This window comes from Pongo pygmaeus, chromosome 1 (genome assembly GCF_028885625.2).
Source record: "Pongo pygmaeus isolate AG05252 chromosome 1, NHGRI_mPonPyg2-v2.0_pri, whole genome shotgun sequence".
NCBI lineage: Eukaryota > Metazoa > Chordata > Mammalia > Primates > Hominidae > Pongo > Pongo pygmaeus.
Genome location: NC_072373.2, coordinates 152,155,543 through 152,182,060, shown reverse-complemented (window position 1 = coordinate 152,182,060; position 26,518 = coordinate 152,155,543). Strand labels below are relative to the sequence as shown.

Genomic DNA, 26,518 nt, shown 5'->3' with positions numbered 1-26,518 from the left:
CAGTATTAAAGAGCCTTGGAGAGGAGTGGAAAAGTGAATGGAACTAGGGAAATGCAGGCAACACAACAGTCCATTTGAGCTTAATGTCTGAGTTTTAGGTGTCACCAGTTAACCTGACTGTGCATTCTTCTCCAGGCTACACTTGGCTTTACAAGTAGAGAATGGAGTAGATATGAAGTTGTTTTAACCATTTTCTGTGTTTAATGATTCAGATGATGAACCCTACCTGAGAAAGGCATGAGGCATAAACTTCAAAGGAGTTAGAGGACTTTGAGGGAAGGTGGCAGCGAAACAATAGTGTAAATAAAGCAGTAACAAAGAGAAGAGACAAAATTCAAAGAGTTCTGCTGTTGTTACTTAAGTAGATTTTTAAGATTTTTCAAACTTACTGGACAGATTCAGGTGTTCCAGTTAACATACAGGACCTTTCTGGAAGGCCACCACTGTCTACAATTTAAAACAAAAAGAAAACTTCAGGTCAAAAGATTAAAGGTAGCATTATTGTTACTAGAAACCTTAAAAAAAAAAAAAAAAAAAGCTAGTTTTCTAGTCACACTGAAAATACCATGAGAATATAACATTACCAGGAGCTATCTGTATTTTGCATCCAGATTCCTGTTGTATGCGTGAGATCTGTTCACCTCCTCTGCCAATTACTAATTAGAAAAAAAAAAATTTTTTTTTTTTTGGTTGAAAGATCCTAAAGTACGTTTTGATCATGTTTTCAAAACTTTAAAAATCAAGTTACTTACTGAATCCAACCATTCCATCTGGAACTTTGTATTCTTCTGTCATTACAGATCTGCTAAGAAATAACAGAAAGCACTATTTTCCTTCAATGAAAGATACTTTGTTTACAAATAAAAGATAATCTATTAATAAAAATGGAAGTCTAATGTCTCCCAATGGCTTAAACTAAGGTTCTAGGCTCAGACTCATGTCAAAAAATATGGTCTTATTACTTGAGTAGTTAAATTAAGAATTTTAAGATGACACATCAAGTGAAGAAGGGATGATGAATGGAACAGTCTGAAGGCATGAACTGTAAAGAAGTTGGAGTGGAGTTTAGAGAACGTCATCTTAACAGTTACTTTAATTCACCCGTTCTTCTAAAATGTGGTTAATTCCACCTATCTCTCCAAATCACAAATTTTTCTCACTCAAAAGAAAAATCATCACTTTATGGTACCTTCCCAAGGGGAGTGACATGAACTAGGTACACCAAAAAATACACAGACACATATTCAATATACATCAATGTGGTTGTGTTTTTACATACAGCTCAACCAAAACTTGCAGAGTACTTTTTGAAAATCTTTTGACTATACCTTTGCTGCTGATGCATCGGTGGTAACTGTGTTCCAAAAGCTATCAAAAAATTAAATAAAAATAAAACGAAAATTCAAAATTTCAATTTACTTATATATTTAACAACACAATCATATTAAACATTGAAAAATCTCTCCCTAATGCACAGACAACATCTTGAAGAGAGTCAAATTTTTTACAGAATATTTATATTGGCACTGACAGGGGCAAGAGAGCCAATGAAAGGGAAGACATTATATTAGCAATGGCACAGAACAAAATAATTTCCTTTTTTCAAGCTGTACAAGTATAAATCAAGAATTGGAGCTGTTAAATATGTAAAATAATTCAGCAACCAATCCTTATATATACCTGGCCACAATTAATGGGACAGATTGTAAAATAGGAGAAAAAGGTATATATTTACAAAGAAATTCAGGCTAGCTGATCCAAAATACTCATAAACCAACTAACTTCAAAGATACCCAATAATATGAACAAAATCTTAACACTGAAATTGTTACTTTAGCTTTTGACCCAGTTTAAAAGGAATACTTACAGTCATTTTGAGGAGCAACTTTCTTAGCATCTGGTTGATCTGCAAAATTAAGTGTCTTTTAATTTTTTGCCAATTAAGTACAAAGCTTCTCCCCTCCCAAACAAGAATAAATAACAATATAAACATTTATTAAAATATCTGAAGGTATGGTTTATCATTTGAACCAAAACTGCCAAAATTCAACCCAAACTCAGTAATCTAAAAAAGAAACGATACTTCATTCTCTTCACATTCAAAAGATGCACAGACATTAAAATAGTTATCTGATTCTTAACAAATCACTGACCTTAATGTATGTTAAGCACACTAGAATGATACAAGACAAAGTACTTTAGGTCCATTACTAGCAAAATATCACATGCTAAAGGCTAATGATGCTTCCACCTCAGGAACTGAAGACTGGGGGGAGAAAAGCCTATCAAACTATAAAAATCTGACATATTAAAGTGTATCTGACAGTGACCACAAAGCTATGCCCCAAAAAATAAAACAAAAAAACCCCCCACAACATTACAAGGCAATCTCAACCTAAACTGTTCTATTATTTATAAACAAACATTTCACTGCATAAAACTTTAGCGAAAAAATAAAATCTCAAAGCAACTACATGACTACCTTCATCTAAATCCATTACACAGATGAATACAATGCATACCTTGGAACAGACAACCTATAGCTCAAAGTACTACATTCTCCTCCCCCCTTCAAACTTAAATGATTAAACATCAGAATGTTGTGCAGCAAAAATTCAGACACATAATCCAAGAAATATTTGTGTCCATTTAAGAATCCACTGGTTTATTTCACGTTTACATACTGAACACAGGTAATAAATAAAAATTCCTGCCTTTAAAAGGAGAGGGCATTCCCTCCCAGTGTGTTGTACTGCTCGGACTTGTCCAAGAGCCATCTACACATAAAATAAAAAGAATACATTACATACAACATCTGAAGCATCATTAGCTCATTTTTTTTTCTACATTAAAAACCTCACTATAAATATGAAAGACACTTAAATAAAAGGAAACCAGGTTCTCCTGGTCAAAAGCTACAAATACATTCTATAGCCTCAGTGAGAATCCTCCCTTTAAAAAAAAGGGTAAAAAGAAAATGTATCAAAACTCATGTATCAAACCTAAAACAAAAAATACATGCAGACTTCTAAGTTCAGAAGTTTCAATGATTATGATTTTTAAAAATACAAAGCACTGTAAATCCGCTGTTTTAATCCACAGGTTTAAAGCTAAACGTGAAACACAAAAGTACTGAAAGCAAAGAACATAAAAAAAATGGTATAACCTGCAACACACTAGAGTAGCAAACTATAGGAATTTCAACCTTTAAGGTCCAATTGGAAATAGAAAAATGACGAAAACACAGTATATTAAAATCCATTCACGTATGAGTAAAACCAGTGAAGTGTCTTCTAAGCAATTTATATTTTTGTTTTTTTAATATTATTAACAAGACGTCTGTGCAAACTTTCAATCTGGCACAATCCTAAAAGAGGGAAAATAAATTGTTTTCTAGTAAGACAAAACTTTTTTTTTTAAATTTTTAAAAAAATTTCTTTCAAATTTTACTTACCTTGTCTAGTTCTCTTTCCCCCCTTTTAGGGCAATATACAGCTTACAATTTTAACAACCTTATAATAAAAGTAATATTTCAATAAAATAACAGAAAAATACCGAGAATCACTTCAACTAAACACTCTGAAAAACAATTTAAAATACTTAGAGTATAACTTACCTCCATCTTCTAAAGGTCTTTTTTGTCCCCCATAACCATAGTCATTTGAATTCAGTGATGTCCCTGCATCACCTCCAATTTTTGCTGCAATCTAAAAAAAAAAAAGAAAAATACCATCACAAACTATTATATACTATTCATTACTAAATTCCCCCCATTTACTTCCTGATACATGTATATGTGAAATACTTAGTATCACATAAGAAAATATACTTGAAAAATTAAAATTATAGTTCAATTTATTGCTACCATTAATACTTCAGGCAGTTAACATAATAATCATGAGATTATTAAGCTTCTGATACATCCCTATAAGAAGCAACAAAGAAGTAATCAACTAGGAATCCGGAAGACAGACCAGATTTAAAGAAAATCTGGATCCTATCTGGCTCTCTGTCCTGACACTTCAAAAGATGTGTGTAAACACATAGAATGTGAACACTTTGTGGGACTCAAAGGCTATGCTATCTAGTAAGGCAGCCACTAGCCATATGTGGTTATTGAGTACCTGAAATGTGACTAGTCTGAAATGATACTTGCTCTAAGTGTAAAATTACTCACCGAATATTGAAAACCTGGAATATAAATCATCTTAAATTTTTATATTAAGCACATGCAAAGGGGGTAATATTTTGGATATGCTGGGTTAAACAAAACATGTGGCTCACATTGTACTTCTATTGGACAATGTTGCTCCAAGGATATATGCAGGAGTCCGGGGAGCTCAAGTCTTAAAAAAACCTCAGCTGCAAAACCATAATTCTCTTAGAAGATTTTTAAATTTTAAAGTAGGGCAAATAATTTATTGCATCTGACTGAACCAATTTAAGAAATACCCAGCTTTGCTGGCATGGTGGCTCATGCCTGTAATCTTAGCACTTTGGAAGGTGGAGGTGGGTAGACTGCTTGAGCTCAGGAGTTCGAGAGCAGCCTGGGCAACATAATGAAACTCCATCTCTACTAAATACAAAAATCAGCCAGGTGTGGTGGTGCACGCCCATAGTCCTAGCTACTCGGAAGGCTGAGGCACGAGAATCACTTGAACCCAGGAGGTGGAGGTTGCAGTGCACCAATATCACGCCCCTCTTGGGTGACAGAGCAAGACTGTTAAAAACAAAACAAAACAAAACAAAAAACAAAAAACAAAAACCTGGCTTCAAGTCACAAGTAGGGCACAATCAGCAGATACTTACTGAATTTTTCTATAAAAGGACAACTGAAGTAGTTCCCATTTCCATGGGGAATCATGGAGTGGTTCTGCCACATTGCTGAGTGGTCAGCAATAGTCCAAGCTCCACACTGCAATGCTGTACATTCATTATTGATGTGTGATGGGCTCATGAGAATTTATTATATAATTCTTTCAATTTTGAGTATATTTGAAATCTTCCATGAAAAAATATTAAAGAAAACCTAACTTTTGGTGACTGGGATTCCCCAAAGAGATCCCCATATGGATAACTGCTTCAAGTTTTTATTATCATCAGACAACTGGAGAGGGTAAAATTATAGTTAAGTGCTGAAGTCATAAATTCAACATGGATCACTTAAGTCTAATTATGTATCAGTCCCCATATACTAACCTCATCAGACAACTGGAGAGGTTAAGATTATAGTTAAGTGCTTGAGTCATAAATTCAACATGGATCACTTAAGTCTAATTACATATCAGTTCCCATATACCAACTGTATTTCCTAGGACTTCTAGATTTCCCTTTTCCTCATCTAAAAATGCAAACATCTACCACAAAGAATATTAGGATCAAGTACTAGATTGCTTGATAAAAAAAAAAAGGTACACTCTCAGCCGGACACAGTGGCTCATGTCTGTAATCCCAGCATTTTGGGAGGCCAAGGCGGGCAGATCACTGAGGTCAGGAGTTCGAGACCAGCCTGACCAACATGGAGAAACCCAGTCTCTACTAAAAATACAAAGAAATTAGCTGAGCGTGGTGGCGCATGTCACCCAGCTACTCGGGAGGCTCAGGTGGGAGAACTGCTTGAACCCAGGAAGTGAAGGTTACAGTGAGCCAAGATCACGCCACTGCACTCCAGCCTGGGCAACGGCATGAGACTCTGTCTCAAAAAAAAAAAAAAGGTAAATTCTCCCTTTGGTCAATCTAACCTTCTTTAATCATCTTTCACTTTACCAATTACAAACCTGTTTTTGTTTCTGGGTGTCTAATTTAAATCTTATTTTCCTAATAATGCCTGAAAACACTGCTTTTCCACCCTTAGGTCTTAAAGCACTTAGCATTTGAATTGTTCCTCAGGAAAGTAAATACACTGCTGGGTACTGACAGGCACTAATAGAGGGAACATATTTCAGGCCAGAGAAAATGGTACTACCAAGAATAGGAAACGGTTTAGCCTATGAATACCTTCTGCAGTTAGCTTTTATAAATACTCTATGAGTTTGCAAAGCAGCACTCCTTGAACTCCAAGAAACTTCTATACAGAGAAAAGACACTTATTTATACAACTTTACCCACTGAATAGTTCAAAATGAACTACTGAACTAACCAAATGAAAATGAAAGCTGAGGCCAGGCATGGTGGCTCATGCCTGTAATCCCAGCACTTTGGGAGGCCGAGGCAGGGCAGGGTAGATCATGAGTTCAGGAGTTCGAGACCAGCCTGACTGACATGGTGAAATACCATCTCTACTAAAAATACAAAAAAAAATAAAAAATTAGCCGAGCACGGTGGTGCGCACCTGTAATCCCAGCTACTCAGGAGGCTCAGGCAGGAGAATCACTTGAACCCGGGAGGCAGAGGTTGCAGTGAGCCAAGATCGCACCACTGCACTCCAGCCTGGGTGACAGAGCGATCTAACTCTGTCTCAAAAAAGAAAAAAGGAAAAGAAAAGAAAAAATGAAAGTTGACAGTTCACACTAAAGAACCAGTAACACCATTTCAAAAATTGAGAACTGTTATAAAGACATTAGAGAAAAGCTTTTAATAAAAATACCAATAAAGGAGCCCGGCTCAGTGGCACCTGCAGCCCCAGCTACTTCAGAAGCTGAGATGGGAGAACTGGTTGAGGCCAGAAGTTCAATGCTAATACAGCAAGACTCCATCTCTTTAAAAAAAAAAATTGAAAAAACAAAATGAACTGTAGATTTGATAATTTTCTAAGATCAATAGAAAATACACAATTCCTAGGTGACTACAAGGATAATTAATTTAAGACAAATAGTAATTCCTAAAAACCAACCTCCAACTATATTCAACTCCTTTTTCAGAGTACTTGAACTCAACATATTCAATTTTTATTAGACATTTATCAAGTGTGGGAAACTTTTAACTTTATTTAATTATTATTATTATTTGAGATGGAGTCTCACGATGCTGCCCAGACTAGAGTGCAGTGGCATGATCTGGGCTCACTGCAACGTCTGCCCCCCAAGTTCAAGTGATTCTCCCGCCTCAGCCTCCCGAATAGCTGGGACTACAGGTGCCTGCCACCATGCTCGGCTAATTTTTGTATTTTTAGTATAGACAGGGTTTCACCTTGTTGGCCAGGCTGGTCTTGAACTCCTGACCTCAAGTGATCCACCTACCTCAGCCTTCCAAAGTGTTGGGATTACATGCATAAGCCAACATGCCTGGCTACTTTATTTAATTTTAGTTTTACAAAAATAATTCAAGCTTTCCATCTGGACCATTATCTACTTCTTGAATGAGTAAGTTATTTTTCCTGTTTTCACTACTTTAGCATTTCTCACCTCTATTGAGGAAGCCAAGAGGTGAGAAATCCAAGAATTTGGGAGTTGAAAAGAAACTTAAAAGACACAGTAGTCTCTCTTTATCTTCAGTTTTTGCTCTTCACAGTTTCAGTTATCTATGATATAGTACAATAAGATATTCTGGGGTAGGGGAGGGTCCCCTCATTCATGTAACTTATTATAGCATATTGGTTTAATTTTTTTTAAATTTGCCCTTCTTGTCAAGTAATACAGTGTACTGTTGTAATTGTTCTATTTTATTTTTTAAATTAAATTAAATTTTTGAGACAGGGTCAGGCTGTTGCCCAAGGCTGTAGTGCAGTGGCATGATCATGGCTCACTTATGCAACTACATAAAGGACCCAGCACTGTCAACATTCTAGACTTGACCTCCCAAGTTCAAGCAATCCTCCCACCTCAGCCTCCTGGGTAGCTGGTACTACAGGCACGCACCACCATGTCTGGCTAATTTTTTGGTGTTTTTTTTTTTTTTTTTTGAGACGGAGTCTCGCTCTGTTGTCCAGGCTGGAGTGCAGTGGCGCGATCTCGGCTCACTGCAAGCTCCACCTCCCGGGTTCACGCCATTCTCCTGCCTCAGTCTCCTGAGTAGCTGGGACTACAGGCACCCACCACTCCCGGCTAATTTTTTGTACTTTTAGTAGAGACGGGGTTTCACCATGTTAGCCAGGATGGTCTCGATCTCCTGACCTCGTGATCCACCCACCTCAGCCTCCCAAAGTGCTGAGATTACAGGCATGAGCCACCGCGCCCAGGCTATTTTTTAGTATTTTTTATAGAAACAGGGTTTCACCATGTTGCCTAGGGTGGTCTCAGACTCCTGGGCTCAAGCAATCTTCCTGACTCAGCTTCTCAAAACACTAGGGTTACAGCCATGAGCCACCTTGGCTGGCTGATTTCTTTTCAAAGACAACGTCATAGTTAAAGTTAAGTGTTAAGATTATAGGCGTGAACCACTATGCCCAGTCTTGCTCTAATTTATTATTATCGTTAATACTGTGTCTGATTTAGAATTTAAACTTTATAGATACACATGTATAGGAAAAAACATTACCGTGTATATACTGGATTCAATACTATCTGTGGTTTCAGATATTCACTGAGGTTCTTGGAATGTATCCTCCGAGGTTAAGAACAGACTATTTTAGTTTACTTAACTTCTGAGAATCAGAAAATCTCTAAAATCAGGTGGTATGATCAACTACAGTCCCTCAGTATCCCTGGAGGATTGGTTCCAGGAACCATGCAAATACCAAAATCCACAGATGCTCAAGTTCCTTACATAAAATGGTACAGTATCTGCATATAACCTACACAAATCCTTCAGTATACTTAAAGCATCTCTAAATTACTTATAATACCTGATACAATGTACATAGTTGTTGTATTGTTTTTATTCGTATTACTTGTATTGCTGGACTGTTATTCCATTTTTCTAATATTTTTGATCCATGGTTGGCTGAATTTGCAGATGCAGAGCCCACAGATACAGAGGTCTGACTTGTACTTTAATTCATCAGAAATATTTATTGATTTAATTCAGTAAATGTTGAGTACCTACTATAGGCAAGGTCCTGATGGAGTTAGTAGTTCCCATACACCAGATATGCAAAGAAATGTGGACACTAGAAATATTACCATACCATAACTTGCTTATCACAAGCCTTGCTAAACTGTCACAAAATAATTTAAAAAAAGAATCATGCTCAAATGTTAGTTTTCACTGAAGAGACTGATGGTAATAAAAAAAAAACAGCTCTAGTCTGTATTTTCATTTCATTCAAACAACATTATGCAGCCTGAATCACTTTCATAATTGTCAGAGAAGAGACTGCAAGAAGGATCGAATACATAATGACTAATTTCATAGTTGTCTAGAGGGGAAGGGATGAGGGTTAATAGTCTTGCTTAGCTAATCATCTAGTGATTCATTTCCACCTTCATATAACCTCGAGGAAAAAACCGGCAGATAAATACATTTTAATTTTCCAATGTTCTAGAGACAGAAGTTGCTATTAGTACCACTGCTAAAGACCCAATCAAACAATCCCAATCTCTGGAGTTACAGCTTGAAATACACAAAAATAAATTTCTTAAGTGCACAGGCTGGAAACCCTGAACTAAAGCAGCAATCTGGTGTCCCTGTGTTGAATTTAGCTCAGAATATTATAAAAATCTAAAAATTTCACATAAAAATAAGCTAGAAAAAAAAAAGATTGGCAACTAAATGACCAGATGGCAATAACCAGCTAGAGTTAACATTACTGGCATTACCAGGTACGGATCAGGAATCATAATTACTTGTCCTGCTTTTCTGAATAACAACTATCCAGCTAAATATACCAATGGCATCCCCACTGGTACAGCCTTTGAAGCTCCTTGAGAGCAGGAAACTGTTCCTATATCTCTTCCTTCCAAAAACAAAAACAGCATAGTATTCTAGACAAAGAAAATAAACTTAGGATTAGTTGAGGATTCTAGAAACTTAAGTCAATATTCTCTTAAATACACAAGGAGGAAGTAGTTCAGATATTAACCTAACTTTTGTCTAAGTACGCTTCTGTATATTCCACTTATATCATCGGAGTAACAGCTACAACTGACATTTAGAGATATCATCAAATGTAATGGGTAATTCCAGGCAAAAACTAAAGTTAGGAAGCTCAGATTTAAGATCATTTTTATAAAGAAATCATTACAGCAAAGACATCAGGACAACTGATCTACTAGCATATACGACAATAAATTTCGCAATTTGCCAACAATGTCTACATTTTAATAAGTATAAAGAAATTATGGCTTAGCCTAATAATAAAATCCAATTTTTTTTTTGAGACACGGTCTCACTCTATGTCCAGGCTGGAGTGCAGCAGCGTGATCTCCACTCACTGCAACCTCCACTTCCCAGGTTGAAGCGATTCTTGTGCCTCAGCCTCCCAAGTAGCTGGGACTACAGGCACAGGCCACCAAGCCAGGCTACTTTTTGTATTTTTTGTAGAGATGGGGTTTCACCATGTTGGCCAGGCTGGTCTTAAACTCCGACTTCAAGTGATCTGCCTGCCTCAGCCTCCCAAAGTGCTGGGACTACAAGGCGTGAGCCACCGTACCCGGCCTGAAATCCAATTTTTAATTAAAGCATTGCAACACAAGGTCTTCCAGTATCTGGATCCGCTTGTACCTTTCCTTGCCTCGTTTCACGTCCTCCCACCCCCATCTTCTAGCGACTTCACTTCTGGGTTCTTGTCATTCCCTCAAGTCCCCATACCTCTGCGCATGCTGCTTCTTTTCTTTACTGGCCAAACTCTCTTTCATTCTATAATGCCTTGCTCAAATATCACCTTTACTTAGGAAGCTGGACACCCCCTCCTAACTTGTGTCCCGTACAAGGTGCCTGACTTATAGAAACTCTTATAAATTAGCAAGTGGATGAATTAAATATCCATATTTTGTCTGCTCTCGTTAAAGTATTAATCAGATAATCCTGTTCATTTGCATTTGGTCAAGGAACTATATCATAGCTTCTTAGTAGGAAACAATTCATGCATTAAAACAAAAAAAAAAACAAGGCCGGGCGCAGTGGCTCACGCCTGTAATCCCAGCTTTGAGAGGCCAAGACGCGCGGATCACGAGGTCAGGAGTTCGAGACCAGCCTGGCCAGCATGGCTAAACCCTGTCTCTACTGAAAAAAAAAAAAAAAAAAATACAAAAAATCAGCCGGGGGCATGGTGGCGGGCGCCTGTAATCCCAGCTACTCGGGAGGCTGAGGCAGGAGAATTACTTGAAGCCGGGAGGCGGAGGTTGCAGTGGGACGAGATCGCGCCACTGCACTCCAGTCTGGGCGACAGAGGGAGACTCCGTCTCAAACAAAACAAAACAAAACTCCAGTATCTACCTACAGTGTGCGATACTAATTAATCCAATGTGCTGGTTCTGGTAAAATAAAATAGTTGGTTCCAGTAAATAAAATAGTTCCCTTAAGTTTTACAAATCAGTCTAATAAAACACGCTAAGAGTGTCTGTCATAGTTATATGCTTGTTGCTAAACATGTTCAGAATTTCTTAAATTACGTGAAAAAACCGCAGAACTAATATTAATGATGACCTTTTGTTGACTACCCCTAATATTTCTGGTTATAAACAAGTACAGGTTCATGTTTATAATGCGTTCACATTAGATGTGTTACAACGGATTTTATGAATTCTAATTTTGACTCAATGTTCCTTCAACTGTACCGGTAAAAAGTTAACTAAGTGAACTCCTAATGCAATGAAAACACAGCACAACACTGGTTTCTAATTATCATTAGCTTAACACTAGTAAAAAAATGTCCAGCACCTAGTACAATACGCATAGTGTCATAGAGAATAGGATTCTTTTGCTTACATGCAAATCCATACCAACCCCATACATTTTGAAATGTTAAATATATTAGGGGACTATCTAAAAATGTGAAGTTCAAATTAAGAAATCTTTTATTTTCCTGAAGTACACGCACTATTTTAACAGCTTTCGTCTGGGAAAGTGGTGCCTTCAGGGCAAATGCACGCACTACGTAATACAAAGAGGTCTGGTCAGTTTACGACTCTGAACAGAGAGGCAGATTCAAATTGAAACCTCTGGTATAATGGGCCTGAGGCCATTTTGAGAAATAAGGGGGGCGGACTGGTGGAACAGACTGACACGTAAATCCCGCCCAGAAAAAGACTGCTTTCAAGTCCCTTCCTTGTAGAGGTGTGAAGGTGAATGGTACTGAAAGCGGTTTTAATTGCGAGAGAGAACGGAAATGAGCTATAAAGGCTACTTTAATGACAAATCCCTTCCCTTGCTATGGCTCCAGGATAGACCCTAGTTCTTTCCCAAACTCATTACCAGAACCTTCCATTAAATTGTGTGAAACTAACTGCGCTTTATCCCCTAAAAGAGGATCTTCATCTAAACTAGCTCACTGGAGACACGCGAGTGCCGCAGAAGCGGGGGAAAGACTTCAGGCCTTCTTTGCGTAGCACGCGTCGGGGTTCTAAGTGGATTAGGCACCAAGAACACAAAACTGAGTTCTAGTCTCTAATCGTTATTACCAACATGGGGAAACGTGTCTCTTCACATTTCAGCCCGGAAGGACACCTCTTTCCTCTTCCTCATGCGCTTAAGGGTAGCGGCCTACTCAGTCAGCGGCCAATTACCGTGAGCTTTCGGGATTCCGCCGCGCGGTCCACGCTTACCTGCCGGGCTCTCTGCAGTGCATCTTTGAAAGCGTCGTTAACTCCTCCACCACCACCGCCGCCACCACCGCCACCAGCTGAGCCAGAAGACGGGGGAGGCACTGTTGAATAGTCTGCCATGGTTACACTATAAGAGCCGCTGCCGCCCGTTCAGAGACTTCCTCTCAGCTAACAGCTAAGAAAGAAAGAAAATGGCGGCCGTCGAAGCTCTATTACATTCTTGCGCGACCATCGTGCCGTAAGGGGCGGAGACTGAAGGAACAAAATCTCGCGATGTTTCCGAGGCAACGCGCTAGTGTGGGGTTAGGGCTGAGAAAGAACGACAGGAACAGAGACGTCGCGAGAATTAAGTTTAAGATTTCGCGAGAACAGGGTTTCTTTTGGCGCCTCCTCTCCGCGCGTTCTTGGGGTGAGGCTGGGTAATTGTTCCTGCAGGGTGGTGGGTCACAGTGGCCAGTTGACTGCGACTGGGGTTGCGTGGTGGGAAGTCTGAAGAAAAGGTTGTTTCTTACCGGTCGCTGCCTCAGGGAGGTAGTGCGGTAGAATTTTCCGCCATGGGTCATTCTCGGTGTCCGCGGGGAAGGGCGTGACAACGACGGGCGTGACAGCGACGCAACAGTGTCTCGAGAGCGCTGCCGCCCGGAGGGCGCCAGGAGAAGCGCGTCCGAGACGCCGCGCGGTGATGTTCCCGAAAACGTCTGCCCGGCCTAGCGGGAACCCAGCATGGTTTTCAGGGTAGTAAAGTGTCCCTGTATTTTACTTACAGACTGTCAAATTTTTTAGTTTTATCACGAGGGTGGGTGTTGAATTCAGGCTGGAAGCCTGTTAGTTCTCGACCATATTTTAAGTTTTTGTTTAAAATAATGTGGATGAGGCTCTAAAAGTATGACTGCCCTTTTCTTTATCCAAAAACGTGATTGTTCTTAAAGTTCAGTGTTAGCCAGATTTAGTAACCTAGTATTTGTACGTGTCCATGGCCATTTTTATTAAGGTTTTTTTGTTTGTTTGTTTGAGAGTCTCGCTCTGTTACCCAGGCTGGAGTGCAGTGGCGCGGTCTCGGCTCACTGCATCCTCCGCCTCCTGGGTTCAAGCGATTCTCCTGCCTCAGCTTCCCGAGTAGCTGGGACAACAGGCGCCTGCCACCATGTCCGGCTAATTTTTTGCATTTTTAGTAGAGACGGTTTCACCGTGTTAGCCAGGATGGTCTCGATCTCGTGACCTCGTGATCCACCCGCCTCGGCCTCCCAGAATGCTAGGATTATAGGCGTGAGGCACTGCGCCCTGCCTGTTAAGGTCTCTTAAGAACAGCGTTGTTTCTGGACCAAAATAGATTTTGTAGCTTCTTAGGCGTAGTTTCTCCCACCCCATCCTGTGGGTACTCAAATGTAAGATCATATTCTGAATTGTCATCACAGGACTAGGTATATATATATGTGTGTGTGTGTATGTGTGTGTATATATATAAATTGGTATTTTATGTTATGTACTAAAGTTACCAAGTAATGCCAGACATTTCTTCAGACCTTCTCCAACATATCGTGGCATGTAATTTACTGCGTTAATAGTAGTAAGCTCCAGGAATCGTTAGGATACTTTAGAAGTCTTACTCTTTATTATTGAGTATATCACAGTGACTTTTTTTTCCAAAATTATTTCTATTTAAATAACAAAGAATGAGGTAAAATGAACTTTCTCGACTTTGTGGCATTTTGTCTTATTTGGTTAGGTCTAAAAAAATACTTTTTCAGCAGCTCTTAAGAGTAATTGTGAGAAATATATATATGCTGCATTCTTTCTGAAAACCTAAAAGTAATGTGTTCATTTGCTTAAGCACCAAAATAGCAGTTAATATGAATGTAGATATAGGTGAGCCATCATTTCCCTTTAATCAGCTTTTAAGGCAGTCGTATCCATTTATAGCTCTGATGATCTTTTTCAGTGTTCATGGCCATTCCTATAAATTTTGGTGGGATTTGCATTTGAAAAATCAGTGCACGTATGGGACTACAGATTTAATCATAATATATAGAAAAACAGTAAAAGCAGTGTTGGGTGTGTGCGGTTAGGTAGAAATTTTCCAGTTGTATTTTGAGAATGTCTTGATTTTTTCATATTTTATTAATTAGGCAATAATCAGACCTTTTGATCAATGTAATTTACCACAGTGCTATAATTTACGCTCAAAACAAATTTATGTATATCTCAATTTATTTTAGTTATCACTGAATATTGAAAATATGTAAGGACCTCACTATTTTTTTTTATTTTTTAATACGTACTCGCTCTGTTGCCCAGGCTGGAGTGCAGTGGCACGATCTTGGCTCACTGAAACCTCAGCCCCCCAGGTTCAAGAGATTCTCGCACCTCAGCCTTTGGAGTAGCTGGGATCACAGGTGTGCACCACCATGCCTAATTTTTTTTTTTTTTTTTTGAGACGGAATCTCACCCTGTCACCCAGACTGGAGTGCAGTGGCATGATCTCGGCTCACTGTAACCTCTGCCTACCGGCTTCAAGCAATTCTGCCTCAGCCTCCCGAGTAGCTGGGATGACAGCCACCCACCACTACGCCCAGCTAATTTTTGTATTTTTAGTAGAGACAGTGTTTCACCATGTTGGCCAGGCTGGTCTCGAACTCCTGACCTCATGATCCACCCTCTTTGGCCTCCCAAAGTGCTGGGATTACAGGCGTGAGCCACCGCGCCTGGCCAGAATAAAATTCCTGATAGCTTAATCTTTTGGAAAAATTAATGCTTGAGACAAAGGTTCTTTGTGAAAATATAAATAAACTGCTTTTTAGGACCTCTTCAGTGAAGCTGGGAGGAATATTTGGGGGGTTGCTAAGGTGTCATTCCAAACTTTTTAGTGTTCTTCAAATCTAATAAAAGAGCAAACATCTTTACTTTATTATACAAAAGCCCTCTTTGAATATTAATGGAGTATTTGGTTACTCCACACATTCACTGTCAGGATCTGTCCTTTGATTATTATCATGGGAGATATAACAGGGCATCATAGGATATATAGGAAATAGATTTTTAATTTTTAGAGAAAAATTTAGAGCTCTCCACCTCTTCTTATAAGACATAACACTCGCAACTTCCCATTACTTTAGGTAATAATGTTAGATTGAAAGTTTGGGACTCCTGAAAGCATCTATCTTAAATAAGTGGCCTTATCATCCGGTTCTTAAGTGAGTTTAGCTTATTCCATAGCATACATTATAATTTATAATAAGGCTGCTATATACAAATATGCACTAATATACTTGTAATTTCCTGTAAATTGATCCTATACTTGTTTCCTAGATGTTTCCAAACAACTACCTACAAAACTTTGGTTTTACATGTTGCCTCAAAAACAAAATGTCTAAAATTCATATATTTACTGTTCTTCTCCCTTTTTTTGTGGTCAAAACATTTCTTGTTTCTTTTCCTATTGGATCATATATTTAGATAATCAGTTCTTCTATTACATATATCTTTTTCATTAACCTTTAGCTAAATAAAAATATCCAGATTAAAAATAGTCTTTTCTCATGAAACTTAACCTGACTAACCAATTGCAGTGACCTTTTATTTATTCAGTGGTTACCCACATTGGCTACAGGGAGCTTTTAAAAAATATGAAAGGTAGGCCGGGCGAGGTGCCTCACGCCTGTAATCCTAGCACTTTGGGAGGCCGAGGCGGGGGTGGATCACCTGAGGTCAGAAGTTGAAGACCAGCCTGGCCAACATGGTGAAACCCCGACTCTACTAAAAACACAAAAATTAGCTGGGCATGGTGGCGGGCGCCTGTAATCCCAGCTACTCGGGAGGCTGAGGCAGGAGAATTGCCTGAACCCGGGTCGCGGAGGTTGCAGTGAGCTGAGATCGCACCACTGCACTCCCTCCTGGGTGACAGAGCGAGATTCTGTCTCAAAAACGAAAGAAAGAAAGGTTAGCCCTAACTCCTACTCCCAGAAACTGATTTAATTGGTCTATATTTGAATCCGTAAGAGCTTCCTGGGTTAATACTAAAGTGCAGACACATTTGAGAACCACTGAAATACACAAGTGTACAAGCTCTGGCCGACTTTTGCTTATTTTTAATGGCTTGCAGTTTGTTTCTAGTTATGGGTTTATAGTCTTGAGATGAATTCAGGGTCTAGAAACAGCTTTTTTTAAACTGTTAAAATAATTAAATGGGAAGTGATTAGACTGAGGTACCTCCAGTGCCCTGTGTTCCTACATAAGCAAACTGAAACCTAATTCAGTGTAAACTGTCTTAACCAATCAGAAACTGCCAATTAACCTTTAACTAGGGACTTTTCACTGGAATGGTCCAAATCAGGCTGTTGCTCCACTTTAATCAAATGTTTTCTTTGCATTGTTTCTGCATTCATCCTGTGAAAGTCCTCCTTATCCCTTCAGCCCTAAGCCATTGAACTACTTTCAATTGGGACCTGTCCTATTCATGAATCAATTGAAAGTTTTTCTTTTAACTGGACTAACTCAAACTTTTTGTCTGCTAGACTAAGGCAGAGTTTCTTAACAAAAGGTCACCAGCGTCATCAAGAGTGCTTTTTAGAAATGCAGATACCTGAGCCCTACCTGGACCTACTGAATCATGTTTTGGGGAATCTATATTTCTTTTTCTTTCTTTCTTTCTTTTTTTTTTTTTTCCGGAAAGTAAGCATCATAGTTGATTCTACTCATCAAGATTTGAAAACTACCCTTTTACACAAAACATATTTAATATTTGAGGAATTCAAGTGAATTAAATTTTGTTTCCCTGGCTAGATTGTAGTAAATGTTATGAATAAAGAAATTTTGTCTTCTCCCTCTGCCCCTCCTCTGTATAAAAGAGGGCTGGTCAAGGACCGCGTCTTATTCTTTGGTTTGCCCAGTATGCTTTTATGTTGGTAAAAGTTTAATAAATATCAAGTTGAATTCTTGATTCCACTTATCATTTTCCTACAAAGCTACATATGATTATGAATGTGGAGGGCCTTTGAGGCCAGATGGCACTGAAGGGTAGTTTCACACAAACTTTTCTTAGAATATCAGTCTTGGAAAGACCTTGAAGGTAATCTCGCCCATTTGTTTCATTTTATATTGGAGGAAACCATAACAGATTGCTGAGTGCCTTCTACAAAGTGCCAAGATTAATTGCAGAGCCAAGACTAGATTTCTAATCCAGTGCTCTTTATTTTGTGAACTATCTTCTATATGAAGCATCGGTGTTTGGGTTGGAGGTTTTCTGCTTCTTAGGTACAAGAGGAAGAAGAATCTGTACAGAACCAAAAACATCTTAATTTTTGTAATCAGGATGTCTACCTTTACTGACAACATTTCCTTCTGAAAATAGGTTATTGAAAGATCAAGGATCTTTGCCAGTGAAATCCTTAACTGGAAGTTGGTGGGTACAAGATACAAAACTCATTTGGTATAACAATTTTGTTGTTGTTTTTTAGTGGAACTTTGCTTCTCTATTCTGACATTTCCATGTCTCTATTTATAGCAGTGATCTCTTTGGAATTTGCCTTCTGATTCCATTTGTTCTTTTATGTTGCTTCATATTAACTGATGTTCTCACTTTATTTAAAAAAATTTGAAGGGACATGTACTTAAGAAAAAGGAATTAATTTTTTTACAAGAAATATCTGGAGGTACTATTTTTCTATGATTCATCATAATCATTGTTTATGCCAGGTTATCTAATTGTAGCAATAATATAAATACTATTTTTTCAAGCAAGAATGGTAGTTTTAAAAAATTTAAGTGCATATTAAGCTTTAGACGCCTTTTATCCGGGACAGATATTACCTTTAGATTCTTAACAACCTTGCTCCTTAACTATGCACTTTGATATAAATGAAGATTGAGAGGTTTTAGTTAGAGCCTTTAAGTGGTAAACTGTCAAGGGCAGGAGCTATCTTATTTACCTTTGGGATGAAAATAATGCCTGGCATCTAGTAGGTCCTAATTAATCTATTCATTTATTCAATTCAACAAAAATTCTGGGCATTGTTCTAAGTGCTAGAGATACAGTAGTAAACAAAATAGACATATATCTCACCGTCTTGTCTTGAGCATGCTAGTGAGTGAAGGTGGAGTGAAACCATGGATCACTTTGCAGAGACTCCCTATTGTTTTCAGACAATTATTTGTATCAGTCTAACCAATAATATCCTGTAGCTAATTAAGCAATGGTTTGAAGAGACAGAATGGGAGAAGCTGAATGATCAGATAGATCATTCAGTCATTAAACATTTAATTTCCTAGTGTATGTTAAATTATTTGAAACAAGCTAGTGAATGTGAGTCATTGTCATCCCAATTGTCAGCCTGATTCTTGTGCTTTGTTTATATCTTGGGGTAAAGACTTCAAGCTTCTGGCCAGGTTACAGCCCGGGAACTTCATCTCAGATCACATACCACTGAATCCCAAGTGCATAAAATAATGTGTGCTATGTAGTAAATATTACTACATTAATCCTTAGCTACTCAAAATGCAGTTTCCTCACTACTTGTGGCCACAGCCTGCATCTAGTCTTCATCCAGACAGCTCAAACAATAAAAATCTTCAAGTCTGATATTCTCCTCAAGATGATCTCTTGTCAGTTTGTTTCCTAATGTACTTCTTCCGTTCCTCTAGTCTTTTGACACTTCTCTTTTCTTTCCATCTCTTACTTGCTGGCTTTCCTTCTTTGCCAGTCACTTCAGTAATTCTCAACTCCCACTCCCCTTTGTCTTTTAGTTGTGTCCATTCTTTAAATCAACAACTCTTAATCAGTTCAAATTGACTTTGGAGTCAGATGAACTTCAAATCACCATTTGCTACTTCAGTGACCTTGCCAAATTCTTTAACCTTTTTTGAGTTTGTTTACTCTTTGGTACCCTAAGCATTGTTTTGAAAATTAAATGAGATTATTGTATCCAGATACTTTTGACCACAAGTAATGAAAACCCTTACTAAATGGCTTAAATAATAAAAAATCCAGGGGTAGAGTGGCTCTAAGGCTGGTTGATTAGCAGCTCAACAATTTATGAGGTACCCATGTTTTTTTCATCTTTGCCTTCTACCACCCTCAGCTTCTTGACTTTACTCCCCTAATGATTGCATAATGGTTGCCACAGTTCCAGGTGTCATGCAGTCATGATTGTTAAATGGAAGGGGAAAGTTGCTGCTACCAACGTCCCTACGCTCCACCCCTGCCCACAACTGCCAATCTGATTAACCTTGTCTTGACCAGAGCTGAGTCACAGTTTTACTCTATCAAGTGTCATACTGGCTTAGAATAATTAGGATTCATCTCAGGGGTGAGGGAGAGGCCCCACTTTCCTAGTAATAGTTATTCTTACTACTGCGTTTGTGAATGCTAGGACTCAATCCTTGTGCCCTTTTACCCTATCTATTATTCTAGTAATTTCCTCTAGTCTCATGGTTTCAAATATCACCTACACTCTTCCCAAATTTTTCTCTTTTGTCTGGACTGCTGTGAATACCAGACTCACATATCCAGCTGCCTACTGGGATTTCCATGCATCTTATTTTATTTATTATTTTTTTAAGAGACAGGATCTCTGTCGCCCAAACTGAAGTGCAGTGGTGCAGTCTTAGCTCACTGCAGCCTTGAGCTCCTGGGCTCAAGTGATCCCCATGCCTCAGCCTCCTGAGTAGCTAGGACTACAGGCATGCATCAGCACACCTGGCTAATTTTTATATTTTTTGTAGAGATGGGGGTCTCGCTATGTTGCCTAGGCTGGTCTCAAACTCCTGGCCTCAAGCAGTCCTCCTGCCTTGGCCTCCCAAAGTGCTGAGTTTGAGCCACTGTGCCTGGCCCCATGCATCTTTATTTTATATGTCCAATATTGAACTCCTCAGTTTCTCCCTTCTCCCCTCTATTTTAGAAAGTAGCAAGTCTGTTCTCTGTTTGCTGAAGTTGAAAAACCTTGGTGTCCTTATTGGTTTTTCCTCACATTCCCTGTCTGATTCACCAGGAAATCCTATTGACTCTACCTTTAAGATATATCCAGAAGTTCACCACTTCTCATCACCTCCACTGCTACATCATGGTCCAAACCACCTGAATATATATGTATATTGCTACTTCAGTGACCTTGCCAAATTCTTTAACCTTTTTTGAGTTTGTTTACTCTTTGGCACCCTAAGCCATATGTGTGTATGTATATATATTTTATATATGTACATATACATACATAAAGATTTTATATATATACATAATATATATACATACATTTTATATATATATATAATATATATACATACATTTTATATATATATATATGTATTTTCCCCCCAGACAGTGTCTCACTTTGTCACTCAGGCTTGAGTGCAGTGGTATAATCAGAGCTCACTGTAACCTCAAACTCCTGTGCTCGAGCAATCCTGCCTCGGCCTTCCGAGTAGCTAGGGTTACAGGCATGTGCCACCATATCTGGCTGACATTTTTTATCTTTTGTAGAGGCAGAGTATCGTTATATTGTCCAGGCTAGTCTGAAACTCGTGGCCTCAAGCTATCCTCCTGCCTCAGCATACCAAAGTGCTGGGACTACAGGTCTGAGCCACTGTGCCCATCAGTTCTTATTGGTCTTCCACCCTTGCCCACCGTCTTTCCCACGCTGTTAAGAATCAAAGTGACCTATCATTCTGCGTAAAACTCTCCAATGGCATTGTATCTTCCCTCAGAATGCAAGTCAAAGTCTTTAGTGGCCTACAAGCCTCTGTATTGCACCTGTTATTTCTCTGACCATCTTTCAACCCCTTCATCTCTATCATTCTGACTCAGCCACCTTGCAGTTCCTCAAAGATGCCTTGCATTCCCTCACTTCTAGGCTTTGGTATTTGATATTGCCCTCTATCCAATAAGTTCTACCATATGGATTGCATAGCTTTCCTCCTTTCCTTTCAGATTGTAGTGCTAATATTTTCTCTGAAATCATTTCTGGCTACCCTATCTAAATTTTGAATCTCCTTATTTACATCTTCTGCTTTATTTTTCTTAGCTTTTATCACCATCTAACACAACTTACAGTATTTAAACATTTTTATTATATCTCCCCCAACTAGAATGTACGGAGAATGAGGCAGGGATTTTTGTTCATACTGTATCCGTAGCACCTAGAAAGGTGCATTGGCATATGAAAGGTCCTTAATAAAAATTTGTAAATAAATGAATGTTCATTCATTCTGGTTTCAGCTGGGTCCTTAGTGGGATTTAGTAATTGTTTGTTTCTGATCAGCTGCTTCCCTATTTTCCATAACTGACATACTGAACTACCACCATTCTTATCAAACACCCTACTTTAGTCTGAATCCTTAGCAGTGGATGTCCCCCCACCCCTCTCTTTTTAAACAGAGTATTGATACTGTGTATGAACTTCTTGGTCTTCCTAGTCCTTTTACTTTCAAATTTATAAATTGTCGTCGTCTACTTCCTTTTGCTCTCAGAGCCCGCCTCTAATTTTATTCACGTCTCATCTACTGGTACTCTTGGTATCAAATCATATCAAATCTTATCTTCTTTGAGATGTCATTTAAGCAATTATTTCTTTTATTATATGTCTTACATGTTTTTAAATATCCTCCTCTATATTGTTTTCTTCTTCCCTGGACTATCTTAAAACCTCTTTTATCCTTTCCTTATTACAACTCTATCTCCTTTACTTCAGACAACTTTTTAGAAATATTTAAATTTACTATTTCATTTTCATTTCTCTCTTAATGTTCAATTTACCGCATTCTAGCTTTTATTGGTCACAATTCTATCTACCTCATAGAATTCTGAGAGATTAAATGAGGATACATGTGTTTTTAGAATAATGCTTGCACATTGTTAATATTTTTTTGAGGGCTCACCAGGATTAACTATTACTACTGAAGCCAAAATCATTCTCACTCTTACGGATACTTTTCTATCATCTTTCTTTACTTTTCTATATCCTTCATGAAATAGTTTCTGTCTTTTGGTTTTTGGACACTAGTGGTGTCAGGATGCCTTCAGCTCCAAGTAAGAGAATCTCTTAAGCCCAATGATAGGTAGTTCATGCAACACTGTCAAGTTAGGCTCTTACTGTCTTTGTATTCTGCCATTTTCACTGTGTCATAGATGTCTACCTTTAGGATTGTAAGAATTTCATTTTTCAAAAACAGGATGCAGTGCTGGGGTTTCTCCTTGGTGGTTATCTCCTTATAGGGAGGAAAATCCCGAGAACATCTCTCTTACATCTCATTGGCTAGAACCATGTCACATGTCTGCCCTTACACAATCACTGGCAAAGGAAATACTACGGTGATTGATTTAAATCAACCGTGAGCCATCCCCCAGAGACTAGGGGATGCTCTCACCTTCCTTGAGTTCATTACTCTATTTCTGGGAGAAGATATCTGTTAGCTAGAAAGAAGATATGAGTGGTTCTTTGGTATGTAACCAGCAGTGTCTGCCATAGCATTCTCACCTGGTTGATCTCTGATGGTTCCTTCTGTCTTTTTTATTGTCTCCTGTTGATTGATGTGCCCCTTAAATGCTGGTCATCCCAAAGTTCTGTCTTTGATTCTTTCCAAGAATTGTACCTCCTTCACACTATAAAATATCACTTGCATTAGGATCCTTTCTAAATATTTGTCTCCAACTAATATTTCTAAGCTCCAGTTCAGAATATCTCCTGGATGTCTTCATCCACGTTCAATTCAAATGAATATTGTTGTGTTGGTTTTTGGAGAGTCAAAAATTAAATAAAATTTACCTTATATTATCTTACATTTTAATGAGGTAGTTAGTCAGAGAAATAAGTAACTAGGAATGCAGTCTTATGCAGCAAAACTTACCAACTATTGAAGTAGCATAGATGAAGGGGTTATTAATAAGGTTACAGGAATGTTCGCAGTAGAGCTTGTCTTTACACTTAAAAAGTACTCTTCTTATATTCTATACTTTCATTAGTAGCACAACTGTGCACACCTTTGTCAATCCAGAAATGGGCAGTCTGAAATCCTTCCTCTTCCCTACATCCAGCTGATGGGCAAATTATACAGATGCTATTTCTTACTACTTAATCCTACCTGTTGGTCTGTTTATTTCATAGTCATCCTACTTTAGGTTCTTGTTATTTCTCATCTCTTTGTGATTCATTCATTCAGTAAAAGTTTATTGAACAGCAATATATTGTAAACGCCTTGTTCTAGAAATAAAACAGGACCCCACTGGTTACAATCCAGTGGATAAGGCATAAACACACAGATGGTTATGTAAGGTGATGTGTAATACAGTGGAGATATGGGGGGAAGTGTAGGAGCTCAAGGTCTGGGGAATCTAACCCAAGTTTGGGCTTCACAGAAGCCCAACTACAGGGTGAGTCTCAAAGCAGAAGTAAGCTAGGTGAAGGGCTCCTGGAGTAGGGAAGAGGGAAATACACCTACACACATACCCTATTTGCTTTATATATAACAAATATCACTTCAAAGGTATTAACTTTGGTGCCTGTGTACTTATTAATGTACTTAATAATTGTTAATTATTAACAATTACCATTGTTCACAAACAATTTTTTTAACTGATTATGGTTAATGCAGAAGATTCTCAGTAATGATATTATTATACAGTTGATTCTCATTATTTGTCAATTCTGTATTTATGAATTTGCCTACTCACCAAAATGTATTTGTAACCCCAAAATCAATACTCGAAATGCTTTCAAGGTCATTTTTAGACATATGCATGTTCAGAGTGGCAAAATATTTAAGAACTAGCTGAGCTTTGCACAGAGGCTCACATCTGTAATCCCACCACCTTGGGAGGCTGAGGCAGAAGGATTGCTTGAGGCCAGGAGTTCAAGACCAGCCTGGGCAACATAGTGCAACCCCTCCCACCATCTCCACACACACAAAAAAATGAACTAGCTGAGGTTGAACAAGTCAGTGGTCTGCCCTCATGTTTCAGCTCTCATACTTTTAAACAAGTCTCCTTTTCATGGTCCATTTAGTGCCACATTTTTGTATTTTTGTGCTTTCTGTTTTTTTATTGGTGACTTTACTATTTAAAATGGCCTCTAAGCATAGTGCTAAAGTGCTGTCTAGTGTTGCTAAGCACAAGAAGGCTGTGATGTGCCTTACAGAGAAAATTCAAATGTTAGGTAAGCTTCATTCAGGCATGAGTCATAGTTCTGTTGGCTATGAGTTCAATGTCAGTGAATCAACAATATATATTATTAAGGTATCTTTAACAGAAATACACATAGAAGAGGTTATGTATTGATCAGTTGATGAAAATGTGACCAGAGCCTGGCAGGAACCTAACACTGTATTTCCCTTAGGGGCAGTGACTCAGTATTCTCTAATTTAGCATTTGGGATGATTTTATAGAACATAACCATGGCAAATGTTTTATAGAACATAACTATGGGTTTTATAGAACATAACAAATGAGAATCAACTACTTCAGGGTAAATTTCATTTTGGGAAATAGCCATTATCATTTATGACCAGGACCGATGAATTAGATGGGAATGGTCGAGGGGAACAATACAGAGGTATGATTATTAAACAGTCTTTCTCTGCCTTTTAAAACACATGCCACCCTTTTTGATAAGCATCTCACCTCACACTTTAAATACTCTAATATATTCCCTTTAGCAGTCATGTCTAGGTTGAGAATCAGCATATAGGTTTTATTTTACCATCAGACAAGCAAAAACAGGTTGATCTTTATTCTTTTTTTTTGAGACAGAGTCTCACTCTGTTGCCCAGGCTGGAGTGCAATGGTACGATCTCAGCTCGCTACAACCTCTGCCTCCCGGGTTCAAGCGATTATCCTGCTTCAGTCTCCCGAGTAGCTGGAATTACAGGCATGTGCTACCACACCTGGCTAATTTTTGTGTTTTTAGTAGAGACAGGGTTTCATCATGTTGGCCAGGCTGGTCTTGAACTCCTGACTTCAGGTGATCCACCCGCCTCAGCCTCCCAAAGTGCTAGGATTACAGGCTTGAGCCACCGCGCCCAGCCTATTTCTGAGTGTTTATTGTAAAAACTATAGTTTTTATAGTTTGCCAGATGCAATTAAATTTTATCATGTTTAGTGCTTTATTTAGACTTTCCTCTCCCTCCAGCGAAGAATAATTTGTATAAAGCAGAAGTTGGCAAACATTTCTTGGTAAGGGCCAGACGGTAACTATTTTAGGCCTTGTGGGCCATACAGTCTCTGCTGCAACTACTCAACTCTACTGCTGTCTGGCAAAAGCAACAATAGACAGTAGGTATTACTTTATATAGTTATAGTATAAACTCCTTTTTATTTTATTTTTTTCTTTTTTGAGATGGAGTCTCGCTCTGTCACCCAGGCTGGAATGCAGTGGAACAATCTTGGCTCACTGCAACCTCCACTTCCCAGGTTTAAACAATTCTCCTGCCTCAGCCTCCCAAGTAGCTGGGACTACAAGTGTGTGCCACCACATCTGGCTAATTTTTTTGTATTTTTAATAGAGATAGGGTTTCACCACGTTGGCCAGGCTGGTCTCAAACTCCTGACCTCAAGTGATCCGCCCTCCTTGGCCTTCTAAGGTGCTGGTGGGGTACAGGCATGAGCCACCGCGCCTGACCTATTTATCGTATAAACTCCTTAAGGGTAGGGACTATGTATTATACTGTTTTATCCTTCATGTTAACATGTAACAGTATAGCACAGTGGGGTCTCAGTAATGGTTGGCTTGATATGCTGATTTGACCTAGATAATAAAAAGGTTATATTTTTGAAATATTAATAACTTGAACATTAAAACCCATCCATTTACAGTTAATTTATTTTAGAGATCAATTTTTTTCTCTAAATATCCTTCTTTAGACAATTAGAATAGTTCAAGCTCATGCATTTGGAATTAGGTAGTAAATGGCTGAATTTTATAGTAGTTGGTAAATACTATAGGACATACTGGCTTATTTAT

General features: G+C 38.5%; 2 protein-coding genes across 17 annotated transcripts in view; one reads left to right on the top strand and one right to left on the bottom strand.

The window, feature by feature from the left end:
* The window catches only part of FUBP1 (far upstream element binding protein 1), a 35,132-nt gene extending 22,281 nt beyond the window's left edge, over positions 1-12,851 (bottom strand). For 2 of the 6 annotated variants that reach the window (XM_054479877.2, XM_054479929.2), the window contains exons 1-8: positions 12,582-12,715; positions 3,617-3,707; positions 2,715-2,777; positions 1,868-1,906; positions 1,329-1,368; positions 753-802; positions 585-656; positions 390-447 (exon numbers count right to left, since the gene is read on the bottom strand). In XM_054479877.2, the coding sequence (XP_054335852.1) occupies positions 390-447; positions 585-656; positions 753-802; positions 1,329-1,368; positions 1,868-1,906; positions 2,715-2,777; positions 3,617-3,707; positions 12,582-12,701 (533 nt within the window). In that variant the 5' untranslated portion in view covers positions 12,702-12,715. Of the gene's footprint in view, positions 1-389; positions 448-584; positions 657-752; positions 806-1,328; positions 1,369-1,867; positions 1,907-2,714; positions 2,778-3,616; positions 3,708-12,581 lie in introns of all 6 variants that reach the window. The other 4 variants (XM_054479921.2, XM_054479955.2, XM_054479912.2 and 1 more) reach the window with 4 other exon arrangements.
* Positions 12,852-12,854: 3 nt separating this feature from the next.
* Positions 12,855-26,518, top strand: part of DNAJB4 (DnaJ heat shock protein family (Hsp40) member B4) — a 35,593-nt gene continuing 21,929 nt past the window's right edge. For 2 of the 11 annotated variants that reach the window (XM_054480061.2, XM_054480054.2), the window contains exon 1: positions 20,912-25,830. Coding sequence is in view for 1 of the 11 variants with exons in the window: in XM_054480108.2 (XP_054336083.1) it covers positions 12,855-12,990 (136 nt within the window). In the remaining 10 variants the exon portion in view is untranslated. Of the gene's footprint in view, positions 14,975-20,911; positions 25,831-26,518 lie in introns of those variants that run through there. The other 9 variants (XM_063653930.1, XM_054480079.2, XM_054480108.2 and 6 more) reach the window with 9 other exon arrangements.